This window comes from the organism of the source record quoted next, unplaced genomic scaffold (genome assembly GCF_019419815.1).
Source record: "Pyrus x bretschneideri cultivar Hongxiangsu unplaced genomic scaffold, Pyrus_bretschneideri_v1 Contig1, whole genome shotgun sequence".
Taxonomy (NCBI): domain Eukaryota; kingdom Viridiplantae; phylum Streptophyta; class Magnoliopsida; order Rosales; family Rosaceae; genus Pyrus; species Pyrus x bretschneideri.
In genome coordinates this window covers 9,418,030-9,433,743 of record NW_025999390.1, presented here as the reverse complement: position 1 = coordinate 9,433,743, position 15,714 = coordinate 9,418,030, and the positions used below count along the sequence as shown (strand labels likewise).

Genomic DNA, 15,714 nt, shown 5'->3' with positions numbered 1-15,714 from the left:
GTGTGTGTGTTTTAACAACTTCATGCAGGAGTAGTAGATGCAACAGCTCATCCTTCTCTTTCGTTTTCCTTACACAACTGTATAAATTCTAATTTAGAATTCCAAACTCCTTGACCGCCTTTTTAAACCAAAACTCGATATAATAGTCTTTCTTCATTAAGGTACGAGTTTATTGACAACTACATAAGTCGAATATCAACAACCGTACGGTATATGTATCGACAATTTCAATACCCTCAACATCAACCTACTTTTAAATTACAAACTTAACTACAAATTCAAAACACCCAATTTTAACTTTGTGTTACATGTAAGATATGGTAACTGGTAGTTGCCGAACATTAATAGGATAGGTTGCATAACTGCATAAGCATGGCACATGCTTAGCCCATCATCTTGCCCTAATCTATGATTTTTAATTATATCGCACTTAGGCAATATGAATTTAAATGTTGACTTCTAAAATTGAAAATTATTATACAATAAACGGAATATTATTGTCACGTAAAATAAAATAAGTTCACAAGTTCAAAATAGGTAGATAATAAATTTATGGGTAAATTATAATTTGCATTGTTAAATTTGGGTTCAACAGCAACTCTAAACATTGGAATATCGTGCATCTGTTAGAAAATTCATCAATTTAACAGTTAATTAATGATGTGGCAAGTGTAGCTCCCACTTATTTGTTGGCATGACCGCCAAATTTATGCCACGTGGCAATAAAAAAAATTTAAAAGGTTTAATTATTCAAGGTAAGGGAGTGAAAAAATGAATGAGGATCCCTCAAATTGTGTCCGTTCATCGAATATCGTGCAATCAAAAATCATTTTAAATACTTTTATTTTAAATTAAATATAAATAGTACATGCGAAAACTGACCATACGATATTCGATGAACGGATACGATTTGAGAATTCTTGTGATCCTCACAAAGAAAATTTGAGAATTCTCTTGATCCTCGCAAAGAAAATCCGGAGAGGATCCTCCAGGTGAAAAAATAGCATGTATGTATACCAACCAATATTAGTACAAATAATTCAGATAGAAAAAAAAAAAAAATATATATATATATATATATATATATATGGCCCAAAAAAGACTACAAAAATTAAAAGCCGAGGACAGCACAAAGCTAACTAATTTTCGAATATTCGAGTATAGTTTTTACTGTCTGCAACAAAAAAACAGAGAGCCGCCCGCCATAGAAGAAAGACAACCACAAATTGCAGAGCAGTAAATAGCTTACCGTGTCAAACTTAATAAAAAAACCACCTAACCAAACTGTCTCCCAACTCACAGGACAAAGCGTGGCACACCTTCCCCTTGTATAAAACCCCACCAAACCACAACCCATAAAAACACCGAACTCCGTATTACCACACACTCACTTCTCACTCCTCATCTTTTCATAAAAACAGAGTGGTCTTGTTAGATTCTCTCAAGTTTTTTTTATAGCTTGGAGGAAGAAATCGTGTTGGGATTCTGGGTTTTTTGGGAGAATTGGTGTTTGAATTTTTGAGAAAAGAGTGATGGCTGGGAGTGGATTGTTTGCAGAGATTCTTGATGGAGAAGCATACAAGTATTATGGTGATGGGGAGTGGAAGAAATCATCTTCTGGTAAACTTGTTCCCATTATCAACCCTACCACAAGAAAGGTTCACTACAAGGTTCAAGGTAATGATCATCTTCTTTCATGGTTTTCAATTGGGTAGTGGTTTTTTCGCGCTTTAATTTTAGTTATCTGCGCTTCAAACCGAATATTTTACCATTTTATGTGCGCTGCAAATTGAATATTTTACAATTTTCTCTGTTTATGCGCGAGTGTGATGTTAAACGAGGAGTGTTAAAATCATTGTCCTTTCAATTCGAATGGTTGCTCTGTTTTTTGTTATGTTTTTCATTTTTTACAGCTATTTAACGACTATCCTTCGTTTGGCTGTGGCAGCTTGTACACAGGAAGAGGTGAACAAGGTTATGGAGACGGCGAAAATAGCGCAGAAGGCGTGGGCTAAGACCCCGCTTTGGAAGCGGGCCGAGCTCCTTCACAGGGCTGCTGCTATCCTCAAAGAACACAAAGCTCCAATTGGAGAGTCACTGGTCAAAGAAATTGCTAAACCTGCTAAAGATGCTATCACAGAGGTCTATAACCTGTTCACTATCTTCTTACTAAATTAAAAAAACACACTGACAACTATAAGTTTATACAAAAACGCTTGTCGTGCTTTGATTTGTTTTTAGTTGCGAAATTTCTTAGATGACTTCGTTAATAAGTCAGCAAGTTGTTTTTCTAAATCATCGAGTTTGAAGATTTTTTTCCTTGAAGTGTAACGTTATCAAGAGCTTACTTGTGAAAAATCATTTTTGTTATATGTTCATGTTTGATTCCTATGAACAGTGTAATTTATTCGAATTAGAAATTGACATGGAAATTTTGGCTTTTGTGAAGGTTGTGAGGTCTGGAGATTTGGTGTCTTACTGTGCCGAAGAAGGGGTTAGGATTCTCGGAGAGGGGAAGTTCTTGGTGTCTGATAGTTTCCCGGGAAATGACAGAACAAAATATTGCTTAACTTCCAAGGTATCATTATTTTTCGAGTGCTTTTTAGTTTTAGTTTACCTTTCTACTCGACTGATGAGTTTTCGCAATCATATTTCTGTTATCTGATTTCATTCTCAGCAGTTGCCAATACTTTCTTTAAATTTCTTTGGTCATGTTTGTCATAAATTCTACCAACTCTAAGTTACCAGACAAATGTAATACCTTGCTTCTTTTCAATATTACAGCATTTACTTTCGTGATTACGTTGATTCCATTACGATTATCCTTACTTGTGAGAAGTCTGATTGAATGCAACTGCAATATGATTGCAGATTCCACTCGGTGTGGTTCTAGCCATTCCACCATTTAACTATCCTGTCAACCTTGCTGTCTCAAAAATTGCTCCTGCGCTGATCGCTGGAAACGCCCTTGTGCTCAAGCCCCCAACTCAGGTATTACCAATCTTCAAAATTATACACTGGTCCAGCAGTTCTTACTAGATAGTAAGACATTGTGTTTGAGACTCAGTAATTCCCCCGCTGTTTGATTCCGCACTTCCTTTTTACCGACCTGATTTCAACTTCTCAGTAAATCAGTGCCACTGCGTAAATTCGTGCAACAATGTATTTTGAATGACAGAACCGCATTACAAAAATCTTTCAAAAACACTTGATAAAAGATTTATGTTTGATGATCTCTTTAAGTCTGCGGAAGACTAAATTGTATGTGTTTCCTTGTAGGGTGCTGTTTCTTGCCTTCATATGGTGCATTGCTTCCACTTGGCTGGATTTCCCAAGGGCCTTATTAGCTGTGTCACTGGGAAAGGATCTGAGATCGGCGACTTCCTTACCATGCATCCTGGAGTGAACTGCATTAGGTAATCCCAGATTGTATTTCTTCGATACTACAATAGGCTCCCTTTCCTTATCTATCGTTACTCATTGATGAATCCCGGTTTCTCAGCTTCACTGGTGGTGACACCGGCATTGCAATTTCGAAAAAGGCAGGCATGATCCCTCTTCAGATGGAGTTGGGGGGAAAAGATGCATGCATTGTGCTTGAAGATGCCGACCTAGATTTGGTTGCGGCAAACATAATAAAGGGAGGCTTTTCGTACAGGTGAAGAAATTAATTGTGTTAGTCTCACTCTTTCTGCTGCAATCCATAACACTTGACTAACAATATTTTTTCATGCTCGCTTGACAACGCACATTTGTAACAGCGGTCAAAGATGTACTGCCGTTAAGGTTGTCTTGGTGATGGAATCCGTTGCGGATGCCCTGGTCGCGAAAGTGAATGCACGAGTGGCGAAATTAACTGTTGGTCCACCAGAGGATAACAGCGACATCACTCCCGTTGTTTCAGAATCATCTGCGAATTTTATTGAAGGTTTGGTTGTGGATGCAAAACAGAAAGGAGCAACATTTTGCCAAGAGTACAAGAGAGACGGCAACCTTATCTGGCCCTTGTTGTTAGATAATGTCAGGCCGGACATGAGAATTGCATGGGAAGAGCCATTCGGTCCAGTTTTGCCCGTTATTAGGATTACTACGGTGGAAGAAGGGATCCACCATTGCAACGCCAGTAACTTCGGACTCCAGGTAACGTTTATTTTCTTCAGAATCCACCATTTCATGCTTGCTTCACCTCATAAAATATTGACCCGTATGTAAAAATGCAGGGCTGTGTGTTCACAAAGGACATCAACAAGGCCATTTTGATCGGTGATGCAATGGAGACGGGAACTGTTCAAATAAACTCCGCACCTGCTCGTGGACCAGATCATTTTCCGTTCCAGGTAAACCCTTCAAAAGTCTGGAAAATTAGTCTGGGAAATGATTTCCGCACTCTTTCTTCTCCTTCTGCACAATTGTTTATTTTGTCCTTTAATTCTCCTTTATCGACAGCTAGAATCTCATTCCAAGACCATCCTGTTGAAAATTTTATGAATGACTTCTTTGACAGGGCATAAAGGACAGTGGAATCGGGTCCCAAGGAATCACCAACAGCATCAACATGATGACCAAGATCAAGACCACTGTAATCAACTTGCCAACCCCTTCTTACACCATGGGTTAGTGACCATGTTAATAACGAATCGAATGATAATATAGTAATCGAAGCTACTTAATGTTGTTGTAGTAGCGGATTTAGTAAAATGCTTGTGTAAGTGGAATATGTAGGATGCAGGCTCTAAAAATGTGTCATCGTCGGAGAAATGGAGTAGAGAAAGAAAAAAAAGAGAATAATGGGAATTTACCGTTATCGAAAGGCTGCATCACGCGATTATTATACAATGTTTTAAGCTCTTGCAAGAATTTTAGGCTTCTCTTCTGTACGAGTTAATTAGCTATGTCAGCTGATGAATTGAAACTTGGTGAATAAGAACTGAGGGACTTGTATTACTGTACTTATTTGTAACTCAGTTTATATAAGCATTTCATTACATATATTAGCAGAGCAGTGCATTGATCCTTGATGTCTTGGGCCTGATTTAAGGCTTATAACACCTTAGTTTGGGCCTTCTTATGTGATGATCTCAAACCTTTAACACACTTTTGGACTAGCCATGGAAGGAAACTAAACACAAAACTTTGGGCGTAAACGTTCTTAAGCAACTGAGTTCCAAGCGTCTTATTGATGAGCAGTGATTTTGTAATTGCTTGGGACTTGCCGTATTTTTCTTAAGGTGCTTTTTGAGTCTTATCCTTCAGCTTCACGACGTCTTACATGCAATAAAGATAATTACCTAATCATAGTCTTATCTCTGTCATTTTCACTAATTAATAACTATAGGGTTACGTAATGTGGACGCAAAATGCACTTAGGTCCATGGACATTGGTTAGTGAAATGCATGCTTAGAGTTTTTGGTGACTAATTAACCAAAAGATGAAACGCATGCCTATTGCTTATATGGTTTTTTCTACAAAAATTTCTTTCGGTTTAACAAAGCGATATTTTAATCTGTCTTGACCAACTAGTCTAATCAACGTCTGCGTGAATTGGGTAGCTAAGAATATTGGAGTGGAATATGCTGGTTTAGGTTCCCCAAATAAAATTGTCTAGACATGTTCTTGTTCTTTAATTAGACTTATCAGACATCCCCAAAAGTTTCTGAGAAATATTTTAAGCAGAACTTGGTAGAGTTGACTTTGATGCTAAACAATATTCAAGCCATAAATCCATAAATGCATGATTTGAAAACTGATCTGAATCCAGCCAATGCTGCATAATTCGTGTACAGTTCCAAAAAAAATTAAAAAAATAAAAGATGAGGATGTGATTGCAGTTGAAATTTTAGATGCCAAATCAAATTCTTATGTCTGGCAGATCAAAGTTGGCTTAAAATTCAGCTTTTGTGGGGTTGGAATATATTTTTAGCATGTGTAGGATTTTGGAAAAGAAACACGGTTTTATATTGTCTCAAAAAATGAAGATTTAATTAGATGCTGAGTTTTTCTTTTTCCTGAAATATCTTTGCGGGTGTTTTTTTATACTGCTTTTTAAAAGGATTAAAAGTGTTTTACAACAGTTAAAAGTGTTTTTGATTGTGTTTATCATGAAAAGTTAAAGCATTTATGAGTCGTAAAAGCACATTTTAGATAAGCACCTATTAGTTCCTACATGTCTATTACAAAAAGCACTTTTAGAATAAGCGTTTTTTTATAGAAACATCTCCAAACAAGTTGCCAACGTAATTATTAAGTTAGGCATAGTGATTATTAGTTGGCTCAAAGTGTTTAAAGTGGATACCCTTAGGTACGGTATCTATTTTGTAAGTATCAATTCATAAATCACCTTTACAAAAATTCAATTCAATCCAAAACTGTTTGCCCATTAAATTATCACAATGAAATTTCAATGTTTCTTAGAGAACAAAGTGTTCGTCAATTTCTTTGAACTTAATTAGATGCCTCAAATATTTCGAATTTGGTTAATATTTTGTAAGAATGATTTATAAGGTGCAACTTGAAAAGTAGATGGTTCGGATCGTTAAATTCGATGCGGTGCGAGTCTAACAACTAATCCCCATTTTTATAAATAAAAAAAAAAATGAGAATCACTTCCCATAAGGGCTCATGTTCCTATAGCAGTGAAACACATATACAAACAATATGGGAACATATAAGTTCGTGTTCTTATAACACTCATCAAGTGACCTAACTCTTTACTAAACAAACATAATAATCATGTTTACTGATTTGGTTTAGGGATTTGCCTTAACATATAATATGTAACATGTATAGCAGTATATGAGGTGTAAAGACTAAAGAGCCTACAAAAGTGGGGATGTGATTGGTACAAGACAAGGACATATACCTACATCTTTTGGGAGCATTTTACTAATTAATCAAATTCAAACCCATTCGAATTTCTGAAGTATCTCCGGATTTCAAATAATGTCGTTAATTAAGGTGAAGTAGGAGATCACATATATGCTAATCCGTATTTAAAAACATTTTCTGCTGATTAATCACTAAAATTAATGCTGATCAGGACTCAGATTTCGGTTTGATTAAAAAATATATATTCATACTTCGCAGCTCAAACAATGGGCAAGAGGGTTGTTATTAATGAATATACAACTTTATCCTTGTTTAGTTAATCAATTAATTAGAAGCAGGATATGGTTTAATGAGATCCTTGTGTGCATGAACTGTCATATGGCTTTATACGTAAAATCTGAATCAGTCATTGATGATCACCTCCATCTGTGATACGATCATTTCAAAACAACGATTCATATCAGTTGTAGAAATAAATAAACTTCATAAACATCGAAGTGCGAATACGAAGTAATAGGTATGCCGAGATTAGTGACGGGTGTATATTGGGACCAAGGTGCTTCCAAGATCATCAGGAGTTTGGAAAATATACATATGAAGGTTTTTTGAGGACATTCGAATGTTTGAAATGGGTCCCTTTTGTGCCCACCAAGTGTTTGATGTAATGCTTGCTAGACATATCTCAGCAGCAGGTTGCGTCGAGAGCACTCGACAAGTTCTCTCGATATCACTCATCAGATTGCTTCGACATATGTCGTTGATGTGTGAGCAACATGGTTTGGCTGGCAACAACAAGCCCACTAAGTTTTCAACGAAATACTCGGTGAATAATTTTGCAATCTATTAAAAAAATTTAAGATCTTTAACATTGGGACCCCCCAATGTTCAAATCTTGGATCAGCCATTGGCCGAGATGCTTTATTATACGAATAAAAGCATCTAATTGATGGAAGAAGTGTTGTAAAAGATTAGTTCGCGAGACTTTGGTCTGATACAATAAGAATTGTTTATTGTATGTAGAGAAAAATAGAGTGCGGAAATTACTATCTAAAGTTAACAAACTAACAAATCTATTAAAAATGAATGAGAATTTAAATTTTTTAACCTAATAATATTCGATATTTGCATGCAATGAATATGGCTTGGAATTCCAGCTTAGATTGCATCCCAAATGAAAGGCCAAAACAATCACAACGCTGCTGAATTTTAACACAACAAGAATATAATCCCACTGGTCGTGCTTTTAGGAAACAAAGCTTGAGCATTTTAGGGGTTGAAATTCCAAAACCCTAATTAAAAATGCATGTAACCATATGGTAATCTTTGCACATTGAGGCCCTAACATAAAAAATTGGGATGTAAATCTTGAATAAGTCGTATGGGAAATTATATAGTTATGTTTTTGTTCATATTTTAATGGGGATGAAGATATGAAAAGAGAGGAATAATGCAAGCGCATGTAGTTGTACTTTCATATCTAAAAAAATGGTATTAGATGTTTGAGAAATGAGAAAGAAGGCTCTTTCAAAAGTAGAGCTTTTCATAGATTCTTTGACATCTTATGTTTTTTTGCATAATGTTTTACAATGTTGGCACGAGAATTAACGTTCAACTGTGAGGTATAAGAGAGTTCATGAATAATCTCAATTTAAGAAAGTCTCTTTAGCATTTTTCTTAAATGTTTATTACTTGGAATGGGATGAGTATTGAAAATATTATGATTTTTGGTGTTATTATGTGATTGGTAATAAATAAGTATTCCAATCATTTCAATTACTGCTTTTTCGTGCGTTTACAATTTATTGAGAAGAATTAATTAAATATATTTTAATTGTTTTGACAAAAAAAAAAATTTATTTTTTAATATATTTTAGTAGAATTTTGTTTTGCTCCATGTGTTCGTAATACATCAGCGCATCTAGTAGCATCTTTTATGTTTAAGGAAGGTGGCCTTCATAGTTGTAATGAGTTTAAACTAGAGTGGTTGTTCAATACTCTGACATCTGATGTAAACGTTTCAATTTGAATTTAATCAAAGTTTCTATCATTTGGGGGAAAAAAAAAACAAAAAATAGATTTTAAAATGATTAGGAGAGTAATTGATCTCATTTTATTCAGTTTCTCCCATGTTTACGACTTTCTTCATTCCAATTAACTAACCATACAGTCACAAAACATATTAAAAAAATAAAATTAAAAAACCAATCATATTTTTATGATTCATGATTGTTTTTTCTTCTATGAGTTATGAATTAAATTTTCTTTCTTTCATATGTTTGAAACTTTGACATGAATGGCAAGCCCAGAGAAAAATGGTTACTTCCTACTTTATTACGAGCCCACCCCGGAAACCATGTCGCCGAAATAAGAGAAAAACATTGCGATAGAGATGGGTTGGATAAGTCAGAGAAACAAGCAGTATATGAGTGCAACTAGCACTATCAAAATTAAATTACAATAAAATGCATAATAATACATTTAAGTTACAACCAAGGATAGGCGCGGCTTGGTTTTAGTGTTTTGCTGATTTTAGACCCCGTGTCGTAATTGGACTAATGTTTTTCAGAGTTCAATTTAGTTCGGTTTAGGCCCTAAACAAGTAGTGTAAAGACGAGCGGAAACAAACCAATTCATTTAGTGATTGGCTTAGGTTTGGTTTAATTACTTTTCCCTTGTAAAGAATTAAGTGAATCAAATCATCGAGCTTGGTTTGATTTGCATGTTTTGGACAATTTGTGCGATTCTTTTACCCAACTTTGATTATTTTGTGTTAGGATTTAATTGTCCATGAAAAACAATGTATCTTGGAGCGACTTAATAGTTTTTAAGCACCATTCCTAACACGCGTTTTGAGCTGGTTTTTAGTAGCAAGTTCTACCTCTCATGAACACTAAACACATTGATTATTGATCACATAACTAGTCAATTCAGTCGTTTTTTATGGTTACTATTCATTGAAGATTCAAATTTAAGTGGTAGGTAACTCTTGACAGCAGCTGCAAAAAGCAATTATGCATGTGCATGTTAAAGTTTGATTTCTTCTAATATTCATTTTCTTAATAACTAATAATTTAATCAACTAACACTCTCATTTATAAAAATTCAACGAAAAGAAACGAACATACTACCCTAATAAAAATCCTTTTTGGTTGAGCAGGGAAACAAAAAAAAACACATAAAAACGGAAAAACAAGAAGGCGACGCGCATACAGCACACTATTGATGTGGATGTGGTACTCTCAGGTATACTCTACTCTCTACTGTCGTCGTCTGTCTGACCAAAATGCTAAACGCCTGTGACGGGTGAGAGAGTGGGCCCCACCCACACTCACTCTTCTCCTATCTGTTTTTCCCTATTTATTTTCTCTCGCTCCCCCTCCCCTCCACAAAAAAACCGCCATTCCCAAACGCTTTCACCTTTCCCTCCTCCTCCGTCCTCCTCCAATAATTCCACTCCATAACCCCCTTATCTAATTAATTAATCCTCCCCAAATTTGATTAGTCTCCATCTAATCATCTGTCTATATACTATATATATATATATATACTTATTGGTTGTGTGTGTGTGTATATATATGCAGCCTTGTAGCAGAGAAATGCAAGAAATGAACTCTCTATTGAACGCCTCAGCTTCCGCCTCTCAACTCTCCCTCCAAGATCACCACCACCTCCAACAACAACAATCTCACTCTCATAGCTCCCAGATGCATCCACAAACTCCGAACCCCTCCGCGTCCCACTTCGACTCCGCCACCCACGACGACTTCCTCGAGCAAATGCTCTCCACCCTCGGCCCCTCCTGGGCCTCCGCCGCCGACGACGCCCCGCCTCCGCCCTCCTCCAACCCTGACAATGTCGTCTTCTCCTACGACGACTCCGCCACCCTCTCATCCAAGTTTCGCAGCCAGCAGATCAGCGCCGGTTCCGGCGCTAACAAGTCCGCCTCCGCATCTGCCGCCGCTGCTGCCGCCATGATGCTCCAGCACCAGCTCATGATGTCCAGATCAGGCGCCGCTGACTCCGGCTTCTCTCCCATGGGCTTGTCCTTGCGGAACAACGGAGACTTTGACCGGTCCAACAGCGACGTCGGCGACGTCTCCTCCTTCAAATCCCCAAATACGGGGGTGAGTCTCACTCTTTCTCTCTCTCCCTCTCTCGCTCTCAGTCTGAAGTAACCGATTGCATAAGTATAAATTTACAATGGCGGCATAAATGTAAATACGGTTATTTTACAGGGAGGCGATGGGGCTTCTTCTGTTCAATCCCTGTTCAATGGCTTCGGCGGATCACTGCATGGAGCTGCAAATTCTCAGTCTCCCAATTTTCACCACCCTCAGGCATGCCCTTGCTCTTAATTTTATTTAATTATTAATTAATTAATTAATTAATCACGATTTGTTCTAATTGGGATTGTTAATTATGCACAGGGAGGTCAGCTGCTGGCGCAGAACTACGGAGGTGCAGGGGCGGCGATGAACCAAGCTCCGGCAGGTGGGTCTGCTGGGGCTGCGCCGGCCCAACCCAAGCCCAGAGTCAGGGCGAGAAGAGGTCAAGCCACTGACCCGCACAGCATAGCCGAAAGAGTGCGTCTCAGTCAATTTTAGTTGTTGTTGTTATCTGCGCAACCAAACAGAAACGGCTGCAATTCTTTGTTTGTTTCTTTTCGTCAGTTACTCTGATTTCTGACTGAAATGGTGTTGCAGTTACGGAGAGAGAGAATTGCAGAGAGAATGAAGGCTCTGCAGGAGCTGGTTCCCAACGCCAACAAGGTAATTTAATTTAATTAATTAATTAACCAATGAATATTATAGTCTGTTAATCGAGATTAAACAACGTAATTTATTTGTCATCATTAAACAATTTTTCTTTAATGTTATGTAACGATATGAAAATTAAAATGGCTAAGATAAAAATAATAATAATAATAATAATAACTATTTCAGCAGATCAAACTATTATATAATAAAAGAGTAAAAACGGATTATAGTGCATTTATTAGCTTAGAATATCGTTGTGGTTAAATAGGGAGCGTAGGTAAATTTCTTTATACCAAAAGATGTATTACAAATAAGAAATAAGTACGTTAATGATTCCTAATTAATAATCTTTAGTATTATTTTTTGTATTTAGAAAAAAATGGTAACCAATCCTTCCGTGCGCAAAAAGAAAGGAGAAAAAGGGGAAGTTGGTCCCGAGCCGTACTCCAGCACGACCCAAATGCCGATTGGTTAGGCTAATAATGGAGTATTCGAAACGTTACTAGTTAGTTTTTTTTTTTTTTTTTTATTTTTTTTTAAGAAAAAAAAGGTTACTAGTTAGTTAGACTTGCATTCTTGTATTATTTAGTATTGACCCAAGAAAATTATTAGTATTAATAATATTTTTAATCTAAACTAATGATTAAGTAGATGCAAGTTAGGACTGTTGGCCAAGGGAGGGAGTGGATATCCTTGCACTTTAAGTTTCAGTCTTCCTCCTTGTATAGTTTAAAACATTTTTTTTTGTAAGAAAATTAGATTTAATCTAAGGATTATTAGGAAACGATTTTCACACTGAACACTCTTGTTTACTTCCATTCATTTACTTTTATTTATTTATGCGATTTAATAGTAAAAAATAAACGTATTGAGTGTGTAAGGTACGTGGAAACCAGTTCCCATGATTATATTATTCTAACTTAACCATATACTTATGGGGTGGGATCCAATAATTTAATGAATTGGATGTGGGTTTTGGAATGACAGACGGACAAAGCTTCAATGCTGGATGAGATAATCGATTATGTTAAATTCCTCCAGCTCCAAGTCAAGGTACTCCTCACATCTTTTAGATTAATGTTTATTATATTTTAAGATTAATTAAACAAAAAAGAAAGATTCCCTGCTGGTTTGACATTGTTTGCTATATTAGAATCTGGATACGATAATTAAGTAATTAATTTGTTATATGTGTTTACTGACTGGCATTGTGCTTTTTTGGGCACCGCACAATATGTAGGTTCTGAGCATGAGCAGGTTGGGCGGTGCAGCTGCTGTTGCTCCCCTTGTTGCTGATATGTCCTCTGAGGTAAATTATTTCACAATAAACCCGCCCATAAATAGGCTTTTATGATATATTCCAAATTAAAAACGCACCGTTACTATATAAGAAAGTTTAAACATATGACATTGCGTTATTAACTTAGGTACTAACGCATAGAACATTCTCAACCTGCTCGGACCAAATACTTGTTTTGGCCAAGCAGAAACCCACCAAGACCACCATAAAAAAAAAAAAATTGAGAAAAAGACGAGGAAATTTTTCCTTCCGGAATTTTTTTTGTGGAACAAAAACCAAACCACCACATTTCACCTACCCTACACCAACCAGTGTACCCGGCCAAACCCCAAAATTCTCCATCATATAATACAAAACGACAAAAACAAAAGCAGCACGCGTGCCCACTTTCTCAGATTCCTCTTTTCTCTTTTAGCTTTTGTCCTTTCCTTTTCACACCCTTAAAAACAAACTAAATAATGATTTTAATTTTTGGTCGTCGATGTAGGGTGGCGGTGACTGTATCCAAGCCAGTGCCAACGGCGGGACCCGCGGACGGAGCTCAAACGGCAACCAAACGGCGTCATCATCTAACGACAACAGCATGACGGTGACGGAACACCAGGTCGCGAAGCTCATGGAGGAAGACATGGGCTCCGCCATGCAGTACCTCCAGGGAAAAGGACTCTGCCTCATGCCGATTTCCTTGGCCACCGCCATCTCCACCGCCACGTGTCACTCCAGGAACCCCCTCCTCCAGAACAGCAACAACAACCCGGTCATCCCGTCCAACGGTGGCGACGGGCCATCTTCACCCAGCATGTCGGTGCTGACCGTCCAGTCAGCCACCATGGGTAACGGCGGGGTTGAGGGTTCCGTCAAAGACGCCACCTCCGTTTCCAAGCCCTGACTGAGGGCGCCGCCGTCGATCGTCGACTGACCTTTTGGCTTTGGTCTTTACTTTTTAGCGATAAATGAACACACAGTGACGTGGGCTCCGAGGCCGTCCAAAGTCTACGAAAATAAGGCATCTGGGGTGGTGCTTTTCCAACGACGCCGTATTTGCGTAGACTTTGGCTAAAAGCTATCTCAAGCACACCACGAGAACCACCCGATCCCTATAAACCCTTTTCCTTCTAAAAGAGGTTTTTAATTTAGTCTTTCGTTTGTTTATCCTAAAAAAAATATTTAATCTTTCTGTTGTTGTTGTTTTTTTTTTTTTTTTTTTTAAAGTTTCCTGAAGAAAATTATAAATTTCTATTGCAATTTGCCTTGCCATCCCCTCCTGTGTTTCGTGAATTTCTAGTATGTTTCCAGATATTCTATATTTTGAAAATTTTAATTATTTGATCTATACATAAAGATATAAATTATCAAAATTTGATGGCCATAACTTTTGAACGAGTAATGATATTCATACCATGTTTTTATACAATATTTTTATACTATCTTAGGTGACATCTGATGTGGATAGCCACATTATTTGCAAAATTTACAAAACACAAGGAAAAGAATAAGAAAAACTTTTCGTATACCACAATCGTCATTTGAATTAATTAGTTTTTTTTAATTATTAGTTTATTAAATAATGAATTCAACTTAAAAATCTGATTAATTCAAATGATGTGATTGTTCACATTAAATATCATCTAATATGATATAAAAATATAGTATAAATATCATTACTCATTTTGGACATACTAATGCGAAAAAACATAACTATGTGCTGTTTACGCATGATTTGGGGTTTCTTGACAGAAAAAAAAAATTAAAAATAAATAAATAAAATAAAAGAAGAAGAAAAAGGAATGATTAGGGCTTGATAATGATGACAGAATATTAGAGAGTTGTATTTATCTAAAAGGAGTAGGCAGCTGCTAGGCTAAGCTTTGATGACTTTTTCTTTTTAGGGTTTTGTTTTTGTTTGTTAAAGGTCTTTTAGTTTAGTTTTGTGTGTGGGGCTATTGCAGTAAAGACAATAAAATACTATTGCAACGTGGATTAGATTATAGGTCAACTAAAAATATCTTTATATTTTTCTTCCTTTTAACGAGATAAAGACTAATTATTTATTAAGTAATACAAGAACTGGGATGATTGATTGATGTATAATCACTTCACTTGGTAACCCTAGACACTTTTGTGTATGATATGAATGTGTACGACAATTTAGAGAAAAACTTGGCAAGTGGTGTATACCAGTAATTCGTACGATGCCTCCTACAAAAATAGAAGTCAGATTATCTGTCCTCCTGGGTGTCCTTTCCATCTTTTTCTATTTATGCGATCATGGTTCAGTCATGTCAATATTTTATATTCCTATTATTATCTTTAAAAAAAATCAATATAAAATGTTGACATAATTTGACCGTATATACTCAAACAGGAAGGCAGACAATATACCTCTATGAAAATATTAACGCGAGAGTTAATTTAGCATATCCGTCGTCTTGAAGAATTATGAGACAAAATGACCACAATTAGGGTTTGCTCTTTATGAGGTATTTTCTTTAGCAAATTAAGTATGAGACACGCTTAACTGTGATTTGTCTACCAAAACATTTACAATTTGGCATAAAAAGATTGTGAATGCAACCTACCCACTAATGAACTCTGATTTTGTTTTTGGTTGCTGGAACTTAGAAGGTTCAATTAGTCTCTTAACTATCACGGGATGATTCAGTGGTTGAGAATGAATTATAGGCCCATATTAACACACATCATGCTGATGGTTCGATTCCTAACGCTAGTGAATCCCACGATGGTGGCCAATGAGAGGCGAGGCTGACATGCCTATGTACGTCTTTTCGGCCTCCGAAAGAGTGAACTGTTATGGCGAAGCCACCAACTGG

At 36.6% G+C, this 15,714-nt stretch overlaps 2 protein-coding genes across 3 annotated transcripts; both read left to right on the top strand.

The window, feature by feature from the left end:
- Positions 1 to 1,448: 1,448 nt before the first annotated feature.
- On the top strand, positions 1,449 to 4,989 carry LOC103949095 (NADP-dependent glyceraldehyde-3-phosphate dehydrogenase). Of its 2 annotated transcripts, XM_048584398.1 has the most exons (10): positions 1,449 to 1,677; positions 1,949 to 2,142; positions 2,450 to 2,578; positions 2,872 to 2,991; positions 3,280 to 3,416; positions 3,503 to 3,658; positions 3,762 to 4,140; positions 4,221 to 4,337; positions 4,505 to 4,613; positions 4,723 to 4,989. In XM_048584398.1, exons 1-10 carry the CDS (start codon positions 1,533 to 1,535, stop codon positions 4,734 to 4,736), a joined length of 1,500 nt encoding a protein of 499 aa, XP_048440355.1. In that variant the 5' UTR covers positions 1,449 to 1,532; the 3' UTR covers positions 4,737 to 4,989. The 2 variants fall into 2 exon arrangements, with proteins under 2 accessions (XP_048440355.1, XP_009358466.1); XM_009360191.3 differs by having other exon boundaries at positions 1,450 to 1,677; positions 4,505 to 4,989.
- Positions 4,990 to 10,357: 5,368 nt separating this feature from the next.
- Positions 10,358 to 14,143, top strand: LOC103949094 (bHLH transcription factor RHL1). Its single transcript, XM_009360190.3, has 7 exons — positions 10,358 to 10,950; positions 11,062 to 11,163; positions 11,254 to 11,409; positions 11,530 to 11,595; positions 12,571 to 12,636; positions 12,824 to 12,892; positions 13,371 to 14,143. Exons 1-7 carry the CDS (start codon positions 10,402 to 10,404, stop codon positions 13,770 to 13,772), a joined length of 1,410 nt encoding a protein of 469 aa, XP_009358465.2. The 5' UTR covers positions 10,358 to 10,401; the 3' UTR covers positions 13,773 to 14,143.
- Positions 14,144 to 15,714: the final 1,571 nt, after the last annotated feature.

Bases quoted from the DNA above. Each gene is read 5' to 3' on its own strand.
- LOC103949095 (XM_048584398.1), top strand. From the start codon at position 1,533: ATGGCTGGGAGTGGATTGTTTGCAGAGATTCTTGATGGAGAAGCATAC. The intron at 2,992-3,279 runs GTATTACCAATC...GTTTCCTTGTAG, and splicing joins TGCTCAAGCCCCCAACTCAG to GGTGCTGTTTCTTGCCTTCA. The intron at 4,141-4,220 runs GTAACGTTTATT...GTAAAAATGCAG, and splicing joins CCAGTAACTTCGGACTCCAG to GGCTGTGTGTTCACAAAGGA.
- LOC103949094 (XM_009360190.3), top strand. From the start codon at position 10,402: ATGCAGCCTTGTAGCAGAGAAATGCAAGAAATGAACTCTCTATTGAAC. The intron at 11,164-11,253 runs GCATGCCCTTGC...AATTATGCACAG, and splicing joins CCAATTTTCACCACCCTCAG to GGAGGTCAGCTGCTGGCGCA. The intron at 11,596-12,570 runs GTAATTTAATTT...TTGGAATGACAG, and splicing joins TGGTTCCCAACGCCAACAAG to ACGGACAAAGCTTCAATGCT.